We start from the raw sequence: 13,987 nt of genomic DNA on the forward strand, positions 1-13,987 counted from the left end.
AGGTGAGTAATGTTTCATCTAGAAGCGACATACATCAAGAAGTCTTAGAAAATTGATACTATGGGATTTTGGATGATATATTTGAGTGTGACTTTAAGTCCTTCAAATTAGTTCTGTTTGTCATCCAATGGTACAGGGTACGATTAAAAGAAAATGATCCTGAGAGAATTGTTATTGAACGTGATAAAGGATTTACCATGGTTAAAACAAGGTCGATCGATCGATCTAGAAATGAGCCCTATGTTCTTCCAAGACAATGTGAGCAAGTATTTTACGTAGAGGTTCCAAGTAAACCGGATTGGTTATGTGTTGTTAGACATCATCCAAGAAGAAGGATGGTAAAGTATAATGTGATGGAAGAAGAAGATACCAAAGAACTAGAAGATGATGTATATGATGATCAGGATCAAGAGTTAGTTGATGATGTGTCTGACGAAGATGTCAAAGAGGATGCACTAGATCATGATGATGTAGGATTTAATGTTCATGAAGATGATATCTATGTGGATGATGACAATACCTGAAACTGATATCAATAACGATGATGATGATATGACCAATCCTTACAATGTCGAATTTGGATTGGATAATACAGACAAAGAGTTGGATGAAGAACAAGATCAATGACATTGAAATGTATGATTTATGTGATTATATTATCTATTTGAAATTGATTTCTTGATAAAATTATATTTAACCTATATGGTTACATAATTAATTCATGATGTTTTCAATTTTTATGTCATTACATAATTAATTCACAGTGTACTTTTTAATGTTGTTAATTCATGATGTTACAACTATTGTAGCTCTCCTAGAAATTTTCCGTATGATCAAATCCTAATTACTCTATGACTATTTACGATCAGATATTATTTAATCATATCTTTGCTTATTTCATTCCCAAGAAATTAGCATTTCCTCATGTTATGAAAGTGTATGGTAATCATACTTATCATGGAAGTTCACATGATTAGCTAACCAATGGCACTATATTGGAGGATAAACCCACCTATGGAATTAATTTAAGAGGTAAGGGGTGCCTCTTAGTGTAATTTTGAGTCTTGGATTAATCCATAGTGCTAAAATTAGTTCTAGTGTTCTTACCTTGGTGTTATATCTATCTCTACAATTTCCCATACTTAACCATTTCATCATCCCTTTTCCAAAGCTATTTGTATCATAATTTTAACATGATCCAATCTCACATTATCCCCTTAGGTAATTATCCATTTCCTCCAAGTTGAATGGAACCTTTTATACCAATCCATCTATGTTTTCCTACCCTCATGGATCAAGACTTGACATCACCTTAACAATCTTCTTTATGTCATAGCATATCTTCGAAGTGCATTCGGCACGCTTTAGATGTGACAATATTAAATTAGATTATATATATTTTTAAATTTTCTTAAGACATTCCACGAGAAGAAAATGACTTATTTGGATTAAGGAGTACTTTCCTAAACTATTCCTTCATACTCAACAATCCCTTCTCACACCCACATAAAAAGCTTAGCAAGCCACCATATAAAATTTATATTTTGTAGAAAATAAAATAAACTATATGTTGACATAGCATATATATTTTGTATATAAACCATTTGTTGACATAGCATATATATAAACTATATATTTTGAATTTTGATCGTGTTCACACAGATGCACAACATAGCATACTGCAATGAGACCCTAACTAGAGTGTTGCACTGAGAACCACTGCATCCAGCCCAATATGTAACATCTATCTTCTAATGTTTGACTGACATTTGGCTTCTAGTTGGTTGTTGTGAATCTTTTCTTACCTCTCGTACAACGTCTTGGTTAGAGGCCTCTAGATGTCTGGAAATAATAGGTGGTTTCAGGTCCTTTCAAAACCTATTATTGGGGGTTTTGGGTCCACTCGAAACCTATTTTTACATTGATAAAAATAAGCAAAGACAACCGGACATACCAAGGCCCATGTTGAGGAATGGCTTGAAGATGATTAGCCTCAGCAAAGCGAAGCAATAAAAATCCTTTGGTGAGATTTTAGATGCCATCAAGATGGAACCCATGAGGGGCCTCGGTCTTGGTGACAAAATTACAAAGCATGCTTTCGAGTAAAATCCTCCCGATAAAATACCCTATCAAAGTAGATTGTAAATAAAAAAATTTAAATAAATTAAATAAAATATTAAAAATAATTAAAAAAATAAAAAAAATTAAATAAATAAATAAATTCAAAATAATAATAATAAATTAGAAAATTAAAGAAATAATTAAAAACTAAAAAAAAAAAAAATTTGAGTTTATAAGGAAGAATATATGTGAAGGAACATGAATATTTACAATTCTCTTGGATTCTGCAGCTTGACAAATTGGAGGTATCTCTCCAATTACTGAATTTGGGCTAGGGGCCAAACATAAATGAATTAACATAAAATAAAAAGACAACTAGATAGACTACTCATGTGAGGAAAAATGTTGAAAGATCTGAGTAAAATTGTGTCCAAACTTTACATAAACTAGCAATTGCACCTTAGTGTGCAATGGGTACGTCGAAGAGTTGTGGAAGGTCAACTAGAAAAAATCACTGTATTTTTCATAGTTGGGATCAGTTGGTAGAAATTTTAGAAAATGATGTGGCTTTCACAACAAAGGTCGCAATAGAGAAGTGGTAGCTTCAAATCAAGTATGTCCATTTGTAGCAATCTAAACATGACTAAATTTAAATCTTTAAACCAAGAAAATAATCAAACTTCATTGTCAATAGGCATGTTATATTCATAATAGGGAGAGATTGAGAAAGAGGAAGAGATCAAATCGGGAAGCTTAAGAGAGATAAAGAAAGAATTGAGGATATAGAGGTTGAGCTGAAAATAAAGATAGAGATGGAGATGGAAATAGAGAAAGAGAGAGATCTGGAGAGGAGAGGGAGATATAGAAAGATAAAGATAGAAATAAGAGGTGATATATAGAGAGAGGTAAAGAGAGGGGTAGATATAAGGGTAGAGAGAGATACATATACATATAAATGGTGAGATAGATACATAGCCCAAACAAACATCTAGAGAATGTCCGATAGCTCAGAGAGCATAGACTGACCTTTATTAATTCTCTTGATGCCCAAGGAGGAATGATGTGCTTGAAGAGCCCAAAAGAATTTCTTGGGAGCAAGATCTTGAACCTTAAGTCAATGAAGCCTAGCTTTAATCTAGGCACCACATACAACATGGCTATCAACAATTTGCTTCTCGTGGTGAAGTAGATCAACCCTAGCCTATAGGGTAGGAGAGAAAGGATTTATGTCAAGCACCTCTATGTCATGGAGGAGATATAGGGAGCTAGCTTCATACAAATGCAATCGATACATGGCTATTTATTGACCATAAATCTTGAGAAAGCAAAAATGGTGAGATAGATACATAGCACAAACAAACATCTAGAGAATGTCCAATAGCTCAAAGAGCATAGACTGACCTTTATTAATTCTCTTGATGCCCAAGGAGGAATGATGTGCTTGAAGAGCCCAGAAGAATTTCTTGGGAGCGAGATCTTGAACCTTAAGTCAATGAAGCCTAGCTTTAATCTAGGCACCACATACAACATGGCTATCAAAAATTTGCTTCTCGTTGTGAAGCTGATCAACCCTAACCTATAGGGTAGGAGAGAAAGGATTTATGACAAGCACCTCTATGTCATGGAGGAGATCTAGGGAGCTAGCTTCATACAGCTACAATTGATACATGGCTATTTATTGACCATAAATCTTGAGAAAGCAAGTTGTCCATTGAATGACACCATCCCACCAAGTAAACCACCCAATTTGATGAGTTAGACAACTCTCTAAATTCCCAACCTGTTGAATGTGAGCCAATATGGGTTGATGACTCAACAAAGAAATCACTCCACATATACCAAATGTCATGGGGATGGTGGCAGTTAGTGTTGGGATCAAAGAGCCCCAAGTTATTATGCATGTACAAAACTAGGCTTCTTGTTCACCAGTTATCCATCGAAAAATAATTAAACCTTCTATCTCAGAGACAACCTCGATCATGCTAAAATCATCGCAAAACACCAAAGTACTTGGTGTCAATGAATATGCAATCCATCGACATAGAAAAGATCCTCTCAACATCATCACACAAAGCATGAACATTAATGGACCCAAAGGAATGATTTTCCATTGACATAATGATCCAAACAAGCTGTTGAGTATGATCTAACCTAAAAGCCACAATAGAAGACTGCGAACATGGTGCAAGGAGAGTGGTAACACCTCGCTGCCTGACCTCATGATTGGAGGTGAAAACCAAGGCCGTTGGCAAATAATCCTACATGCTGGAGAAAACATGAATGGAGAAAATTTGACATCCTGAACCCAAAAAGCATCTAAACTAGTGCAGGAACATCCCTGCTTCTTGGCAATCTTGCATCAACCAAAAACATTTCTTTTTGGTTTGTATCCTATTTTGCAGTTTCAACATTTCTTTCTAAATATTCTCACAGGATCTTGTGGAGTTAGACTTTTCTTGTGGACACTATTATCTACCTTACCCTAATTCAGCGGTACATTTGGATCTTTCTCTGGAAAGTTATCGCTTTCAAAATTTGACACAGTTTTCTGGATTAGTACTTCGGAACCACTTGGACCTTTTTTGCTATTGGAAATTCTTCAGGATTCTTTTCATAGCTTGCGAAGCATCATTTTGTTTCTTCCAACATTCTTTGGCATTTGAACAACCTTCCCCTTGGTCCGCACTTCATCCTTTGGATTTTCTGGAGTATTCTTTTTAGCGGAAGTGGACCTGGTGGTTTACACGTTTCATTTTTTTCATCGGCCTTTGATTCAATCTGGGCTGATGTGGATCCCTCTAGATCATATAAATCAATGTAATTAAGCTTTTAGAAATCAGGTTTTAGAACATAGAAGATCTATCTTAAGATCAAGGGGCCTAGAGTTGACCAACACTGTAATCGAGCTTGTATGTATTCAGACCAGTGAGCTGATTCTTGTAGCCTGCATGTTATTGGTTGATTGTAATTAGTTTTCATGATATCAATCAATCAGTTTCGCATTACCTTCTTCATCTTGTCTTGTTTCTGTTGTGTTTCACTCATGTTGCATGGTCCGTATTGATCTCCTTAAAGTTCCTCCTAACCTTGACTGTACCATAAACCAAGACATTTCTATCAAGTATATTGCACAAAATACTTCTTTGTGAGTTCGATAAGACATTAGATATTTCATGACATACAATTCATGATTCAATTTCATGTATGGTGCCCTTATTCCCAAGAGAGTAGAAGATGTTGTGTAAAGAAAAATTGATGCCATCAAGAAGCTAAGATAAGACACCCTGGGCTTTTTGGGAGCTCCTTTTCTGACCTTGAAACGTCTAGAAGGGGTTGTAAGAATGAAAAAGAGATTTTGGCTGAGAGCTTAACATTGAGGCTGCAACCTTGTGGCTTCTGAGAAGACAAAGCAAATGAAGAATTCTTCCTATTTCGAGCAACTATTGCCAAACCCTCCTCAACTTTAGGGGCCTTAGACGAATGTGAAGGTTCAGACTCCTTAGAGGAAGTCTTAACTCGCAAGGAATCTAGAAGGCAATCCTTAATCTTGTGTTCTAAAGATTAGCACTTAAAATAAGTATTGGATAGATTCAAATAGAGCGCAATTTGTGAGCGACAAAGACATCATATTTGAAAGTCAATAGTGTCCTTGAGGTCCCAAGACAAATCAAATTTTACACAAACCCTCTTCTGAGCACGAGCATGATAAAACTGTTCACCTTCTTGATAACACACACAACCTTATTGATGGGCTGGGCAACAATTTGCAAAAAAGACCAACATGACAAAGGGAGATCGAGGAATTCAATCAAAACCGAGACTGTGAGTTTCTTGTCATCAAAGACAAAGAAGTCTCTTGACTATGGCAGAAAAACAAGCAAAAACGGAATGGCATACCAAGGCCCATGTTGGAGAATGGTCAAAACATGGTTAGACTAAAAAAAGCGAAATAAAAAAAGCCTTTAGTGAGATTCTAGATGCCATCAAGATTGACCTCATCAGGGGTTGAGGTCTTCGTGACCTAGTTGTCAAGCATGCTTTCGAGTGGAATCCTCCCCACAAAATACCCTATCAAAGTAAATTGTTTAAGCCAAAAACATGCACTATCAAAATATTGAATGGTTTAAACAACATTAGGGGTACCATAAGATGTATGTCATGAAAGACGTTGGGAAGAAATTTCCTAGGATGTTCTTTATGCCAGCATCCATTACTGGGCTAAGGTTGGCTAAGACCATAATAAACATAAAGACTTTCACAAAAAATGCAGTATGACAATAGACACTAAAAAAATAGATAGTGGGTAGAAACAAGCAAAATGACAATCAAAATAATCTCCCATATGTTATAAAAACAAAATCTTAAACAAAATTAAAAAATTAAATAGTAAATAAATAAATAAAAATAAAAACAAAAAATATTAACAATATAAATGAATAAAAAAATTAAAAATATAATAAAAATATGAATAAAATAATTTAAAATAAGAAAAATAAAAAAATACATAAATAATAAATAAAAAATAACTAAACAAATCCTTAATCTTATGTATTGAAGACTAGCACTGAAAACAAGTATCAAGTAGATTAATATACAGCACTCGTTGTGAGTGAAAATTACCTCATATTTGAATGCCAATACTGTCCTTGAGGTCTCAAGACAAATCAAATTGTACACAAACCCTCCTCCAAAGGCGAGCATGATGAAACTAGTCAGGCTTGACAACACAAACAACCTTACTAATTGACTGGACAATGGTTTGTGAAAATGACCAATATGGCAAAGCCAGATTGAGTAATTCAATCCAAACTAAGACCTTGAGCTTCTTGTCATCAATGACAAATAATTCTCTTAACTATGGCTGAAAGAAAAGCAAAAACGATATCACATGCCAAGGCCCATGTCGGAGAATGATCAAAACATTGTTAGACTCAACAAAATGAAACAAGAAAAGCCTTTGGTGAGATTCTAGATGGCATCAAGATGGACCCAATAAGGGGCTAAGGTCTTGGTGACCTAGTTGTCAAGCATGCTTTCAGGTGGAATCCTCCCCACCAAATACCCTATCAAAGTAAATTGTTTAAGCCGTAGGAATGCACTATCAAAATCTTGAATGGGAAAAACAACATTAGGGGTACTAAAAGATGAACATCGTGAAATACTTTGGGAAGAAATTTCCTAGGATGTTCTTTTAGGGGTGCTATCATCGCTAGTCATCAAAGCTTCAACATCAACATCCATTACTAGACTGAGGTTGGCTGAGACCATAATAAACATAAAGAATTTTACAATAATTGTAGTATGACAATAGACACTAAAAAAAATAGGAGACAAAAACAAGAAAAATGACAATCAAAATAATCCCCCATGTGTTACTAAAACTAAATCTTAAAAAAACTTAAAAATAAATAATTAAAAAATTAAAAATATTAAAATTATAATAAAAAAATAAAATTATAATTAAAAAAATAAACAACTAAATAAAAAATATATATAAACTATTTAAAAAATCTAAAAGTCAAATAAATAAATCAATCTGAAACCTCCACAGTCCATAGTGATTTGTTTTTAGTTCTTCTCGATTTAACAATGTAGCTTTTTGATGTTGCCAAGCTTCAGATCAAACACCATGATCCATCATCAACGAAAGAGAGCAAGTGAGAGAGCACCATGATCCATCATTAGGGCAAGAGAGTATGTGAAAGGAGATTAGAAAATAATTAAAATAATTAAATTCATGAAACTTCCACAGTCCATAGTGATTTATTTTTTAGTTCATTTGCATTTGACCATGTAGCTTAAATTTGATGTTGCCAATGTTTCTGATCTCCTAATCTCTCACTTGCTCTATTGCCCTCATGAAGGATCATGGTGTTTCATCTGAAATGTTGGCAACATAAAAAAGCTACATGATCAAATCCCAAAGACCTAAAAATAAATAAAATAAATAAACAAATAATAAAGTAAAACTATAAAATATAAAAAATAAAAAATAATCTAAAATATAATAAATTAATTAATAAATAAATAATAGTAAAAAATTATTATTGAATGACACCATTCAAAGAAAGAAATCTCTGCATTGAATGACACCATCCCACCAAGTAAACCACCCAATTTACCGAGTCCAACGACTCTCTAAATTCCAAACCCGTTGAATGTGAGCCAACATGGGTGGATGACTCAACAAAGAAATCACTCCACATGTGCCAAATGTCATGGGAATGGTGTCGGTTAGTGTTGGGATCAAAGAGCCCCAATTTATTATACATTTAAACAAAACCAAGAAAAAGAATTAAACCTTCTTTCCCAGAGACAACCTCAGCCATGTTAAAACCCTCGCACAACACCCAAGTACTTGGTGTTAATGAATATGCAATCCATCGACATAGATAAGATCCTCTCAACAACATCACATGGAGCATGAACATTAATGTTCCCAAAGGAATGAGTGTCCATTGGCATAACCATCCAAAAAAGTTGTTCAGTAGGATGTAACCTAGGAGCCACAATAGATGACTGCCAACATGGTGCAAGGAGAGTGGCAACACCTGCCTGCCTAACCTCATGATTAGAAGTGAAAACCAAGCCCTTTGGCCAAATAATCCTACATGTTGGAGCAAACATGAATGGAAAAGAATTGACTTCCTGAACGCAAAAACCATCTAGCCTAGTGCTGGAACATTCCTTCTTCTTGGCAATCTTGAATCAACCAAAAATATTTCTTTTCAGTTTATTTTCTGTTTTGCAGTTTCAACATTTCTTTCTACATTTTCTCACTAGATCTTGTGGACCTGGATTTTGCTTGTGGACATGATTATCTTCCTTACCCGAAGTCCGTAGTACACTTGGACCTTTCTCCTATTAGAAAACGTTCAGCATTCTTTCTGTAGCTTGTGGAGATTCGGTTTGTTGTTACAAATATTCCTTGGCATGTGGGCGACCTTCCCTTTGGTCCGTACTTCATCCTTTGTATTTTTCGGAGTATTCTTTTTAGCAAAAGTGGACCTGCTAGTTTACACGTTTCATTTTGTCCATCTACCTTTAATTTGCCTTGGGATGATGTGGATCCATCTAGATCATATAATTCAATGTATTTAAGCTTTTAGAAAACACTTTTGAGAACATAGAAGATTTGTCCTGAGATCAAGGAGCCTAGATTTGTCCAACACTGTAATTGAGCTTGTATATATTCAGACCAGTGAGTTGAATCTTTTATCCCACGTGTTGTTGGCTGATTGTAATTAGTTTTCATGATATAAATCAATCAGTTTTGCATTACCTCCATCAACTTTTCTTGTTTTTGTTTCGTTTCACTCCTGTTGCACGGTCCGGGTTCATCTCCTCAAGGTCCCTCCCAACCGTGACTGCACCAAAAACCAAGATACTTCTATCAAGTATCTCACACAGAATACTTCTTGGTGATGTCGATAAGACCTTAGATATTTCATGACATACAATTTATGATTCAAATTCATGCATGGTATCCTTATTCCCAAGGGAGGAGAAGCTATTGTGCAAAGAAAAATTGATGCCATCTAGAAGCTAAACTAAGACACCCTACACTTTTTGGGAGCTCCTTTTCTAGCCTCCAAATGTCTAGAATGGATTGTAAGAATGGCAAAGAGAGTTTGGCTAAGAGGTTAAAACTGAGGCTGGAACCTTGTGGCTTGTGTGAAGCCAAAGCAAATGAAGAACTCTTCCAATTTCAAGCAACTATTTCCCAACCCTCATCAATTTTAGGGGCCTTAGAGGAGTGTGAAGGTTTAGACTCCTTAGAGGAGGTCTTAACTCGCAAGGCAGCTAAAAGGCAATCCTTAAGCTTGTGTTCCGAAAACTAGCACTGAAAAACAAGTATTGGATAGATTCAAATAGAGCACTTTTTGTGCGTGGCAAAGACCTCATATTTTAAAGTCAATAGTGTCCTTGAGGTCTCAAGACAAATCAACTTTTACACAAACCCTCTTTTAAGTGCGAGCATGATAAAACTGGTCACCTTCTTGACAACACAGACAACCTTACCGATGGACTGTGCAACAGTTTGCAAAGATGACCAACATGACAAAGGGGGATCGAGGAATTCAATCCAAACCAAGACCGTCAGCTTCTTGTCATCAGAGACAAAGAAGTCTCTTGACTATGGCAGAAAAACAGGCAAAAACAACATGACATACCACGGCCCATGTTGGAGAATGGTCAAAACATGGATAGACTCAAAAAAGCGAAACAAAATAAGCCTTTGGTGAGATTCTAGATGCCATCAAGATGGACCTCACGAGGGGTTGAGGTCTTGGCGACCTAGTTGTCAAGCATGCTTTCGCATGGAATCCTCCCCACAAAATAGTAGATAGAAACAAGCAAAATGACAATCAAAATAATCTCCCATATGTTATTAAAAACAAATCTTTAAAAAAATTAAAAAATAAATAGTAAATAAATAAATAACAATAAAAATTAAAAAATAAATAATTTAAAATAAAAAATATAAATAAACAAAACAATAAAAAATATGAACAAAATAATTAAAAATGGAAAAATGATAAATAATAAAAAAAATATAAACAAATAATAAAATTAAAAAAATATTAAATATAATAAAAAATAAAAATGAAAAACCAAAAAATAATCTAAAATATAATAAATTAAATAAATAAATTACAATATTAAAAATAATTAAGAATTTAAAAAATCAAAAACAATTTTGAGTTTCTAATGAAGGGTATATGTGAAGGAACATGAAGAATAACAATAATTGGCCAAGCATAAATGAATTCACAAATGATTATAATTAATTGTTCTGTTGTACTTTTTAACTATTCTTTTCGGCAACGGCTATTTGTTATACTTGCATGTGCTTGTGAGTGAGTAAAGCAGGATTACACGGGTATGTACATATTTACATGCATGTGCTTGTGAGTGACTAAATATATTTCAAAAATGACTTTGCATTGCCCAAAATAGCATATATTTGAAAAACGCAAGACCACTCCCATTTAAAAAAAATCAGTACCACGCCCATTTTAAAAAGTTCTCTGCCTGAATTTCGAATTCAATCCATTTCGCATTCTCGCTATTGGTTTAAAAGAATTTGAGTTCTGGTCTACTCAGAATTTTCGTGGAGCGGTTTCAATTTGAGGTGACTAAAATTTAAAAGCTGCTACTGCTAATTTTTGGTTGGTAATTTGATGTTTTTAATGTATTGAAGTTTCAAATTTGATTATGTTGTGAGCAGGATTGAGAATCAAAGTTAAATAGCAGGGCATAGAGTTAAAATGGGATTGGTAGAAGAATGGAGGATGTTTTTTGAGAGCGCAGAGAGTGATATATGCAGCTTGATTGAACATGCAATCGATGTTGCAGCGTGTGATTGCCCTCAGGAATTAGTGAAGAGGAGGGATAAAATAGCAGAGATGGTTTACGCATCAAGATCATCTGCTGAAGATGAAGATGATGGTATTCATAAAAAGGTCAATGATATTGCAGAGAGGATCAATAGCTATCAAACCATAACTGTGCCTGTGCCTAAAGAATGTGAAATAGTGAAAGAGGTGTTCAATATAAAACACATTCTTTCAAATCAAGATGAGGTAAGACTTTCATTTCTTGCAGCACTGCTCATTTTTCATTAATGTCTCGGTGAATTTTCATTTTTTCTGCTCGTTTGAAGAAATTGGGATTTACAAATACATCGAAAGCTGAATGGTATTGAAATTAGGGCTTGTTCATTTCTGTTAAGAAGCAATGTTTGTGTTGCACTTTACAGTCGGAAAACCAACTGGGCGACTCACTGAGAAGATTGGAGTCGATGGCATTGTCTATTGAAATCCTAAAGGTAAATGAGTATTCTAAGTTTACATGTTATTGGGTTTGTAGATAATGCAATCTAGCTTCAGCTTCGTGTTGAATTAGCTACTGGGTTTATATATTTTCTTGTTCTTGGTGGAACTGGAAGTGGAGTTTAATTTAACATTTCTTTGACCTTCTCTCACTGTTCAATTATAAATTACATACAGGAAACTATGATTGGCAGAAATGTCAAATGCTTGCAGAAGCACAAGTCCAAACCAATTAGCTCCATGGCGAAGAAGCTTGTCAGGTAAATCTTGTTTCCTCCCTTGGCAGAATTGAATCTTGTTTAAATGTTTAATTTAGGGGAAAATGGTGTTTCTACCTAAACGTTTAATTTTCTTGATGAATTCCAGCTTTACCTGATCAACAGGTTCTCTTGGTCACAATAGCTGTAGGGATTGAGATGGAAGCATATTTGATATTCATAACAGCTTTATGCTTTTATATGTTGCACTTTTAATGGCATGCATTGCACTTTGCAGAAGGTGGAGAGAAGTTGCAGATGAATGGATGAAAAGTGCTGGAGAAGTTGCTGTAGATACCATGGCAGCCGCAGGTGTGCTCTCAAACTAATAATTATTCCCATTCATTTCTCCTTCCAAATTAGCACAACTTACATAAATTTTCCCTTTGTTTTCAGTGGAGCAAATCCAGAATCATAGAATAGAGCAGCCATTCAAACTGGATGACAGACAGTATAGCAAACAAGAAACAAAAAGTGGTGCTCAAAATCACATTGTGATCAATCATAGGAGACGGCGAGTTGTAAGCCAGAAGCAGAATTTGCACCAAAAGTTAGATTTCAACAAGCCTAGCTCTCTTCCACTTCCTTCATCACATGTAAGCAAACAAAATGGAATTGAAGAGTTTAAAATTGAAATCTGATGTGCATGTTGATTACATTTACTAAGTTTCAAGCACAAATGATGTGCATTCCATATTTGTTGGATGTTTCTGTTATGTATATTTCATGTTTTTTATGCAGAAATCAAACTCTCCTGCTCTTGATGATAAATCTGTAAGAGAAAGGATTGAAGCAGCAAAGAGAAGGCTTCAAGAAGGGTACCGACAAGCTGAAAAGGGTTTGTGTTTCTTTGAACTAATTTTGATCTTGTTTCTGAATTATCAAGTGGGTGACCTACTAATAGTCATAATGAATCTCTAATTATTTGAACTGCAGTGAAGAAGCAACGCACGGTTCAGCTTATCGAAATCAAAGACCTGCCTAAGCAATTAGATGGGTCAAAGAGATTAGCAAAGCATCATCATCACCAGTGGATGAAGAATTGAATTTGGGCAGCTTATTATGCCAGCAATTAGATGAAGCATGTATGCTTTGATTACCTGGGATAATTAGATGTTTCCAGTTTAATTTGTAACGGTTGTTTCCCACTCAAAACCGGGTGGCAAAACACCAATTTAAATTTGTAAGAATTTGTTTATTTCTGATACCGTTGAATGTAACGGTTTTTTGAATTACTTTGGGAGACGTTGAATGTAACGGTTTTTTGAATTAGCTTGGTGTTTTCTCTCAAACAAATGTAATTTACGAGCAAAAACGATCAGCGCTTATATTACTAGCAAAAACGATCAGCCGGCCTTTGGAGAAGCATCAGTTTTATCGTAGTTTAAAAATAAAGTGGAACAGTTTAATGATTATAAAAAGAATCGGTAAATTTTATTTTTCTTCATTTTTCTATAATTTACTGACTTGTAAAATGGTAAAATTGTATAATTTCTTGTTCATTTTTGTGGGCACGAGGCCATTCTATACATGCATAGAGTCAAACTTGATATGAAAATTAAAATTCGACAATAACTAGAATTTGATCTATCTAATAAACCTATGTTTATAAACACTTAAATAAGAAAATTATTGAATTACAAAGAGTGAAATTCTCCTCAATGAAACTCCTACATGAATTGATTCAATAATGATGAGCTGATGTTAGAGCAAAAAACGTATAGTATGATCTTAAGAGGATTATAAAATTTTTATGTAGTTATTTTACTAACTTGCATCAAATTATATATGTGGTCAATAAGTTCCTCTATCTATCCCATATGATTCTTCTAA

General features: G+C 34.6%; 1 protein-coding gene across 1 annotated transcript; it reads left to right on the plus strand.

Moving 5' to 3' along the window:
• The first annotated feature begins 11,085 nt into the window (after positions 1 to 11,085).
• Positions 11,086 to 13,389, plus strand: LOC131045940 (probable mediator of RNA polymerase II transcription subunit 26c). The gene is made up of 8 exons (XM_057979588.2): positions 11,086 to 11,197; positions 11,294 to 11,648; positions 11,825 to 11,893; positions 12,075 to 12,157; positions 12,393 to 12,466; positions 12,551 to 12,750; positions 12,896 to 12,992; positions 13,091 to 13,389. The coding sequence occupies exons 2-8, from the start codon at positions 11,334 to 11,336 to the stop codon at positions 13,198 to 13,200; spliced, it is 948 nt and encodes a 315-aa protein (XP_057835571.1). The 5' UTR covers positions 11,086 to 11,197; positions 11,294 to 11,333; the 3' UTR covers positions 13,201 to 13,389.
• Positions 13,390 to 13,987: the final 598 nt, after the last annotated feature.

The sequence above is a fragment of the Cryptomeria japonica genome, chromosome 8 (assembly GCF_030272615.1).
Source record: "Cryptomeria japonica chromosome 8, Sugi_1.0, whole genome shotgun sequence".
Taxonomy (NCBI): domain Eukaryota; kingdom Viridiplantae; phylum Streptophyta; class Pinopsida; order Cupressales; family Cupressaceae; genus Cryptomeria; species Cryptomeria japonica.

Bases quoted from the DNA above. Each gene is read 5' to 3' on its own strand.
- LOC131045940 (XM_057979588.2), top strand. From the start codon at position 11,334: ATGGGATTGGTAGAAGAATGGAGGATGTTTTTTGAGAGCGCAGAGAGT. The intron at 11,894-12,074 runs GTAAATGAGTAT...AATTACATACAG, and splicing joins TGTCTATTGAAATCCTAAAG to GAAACTATGATTGGCAGAAA. The intron at 12,993-13,090 runs GTTTGTGTTTCT...TTTGAACTGCAG, and splicing joins GTACCGACAAGCTGAAAAGG to TGAAGAAGCAACGCACGGTT.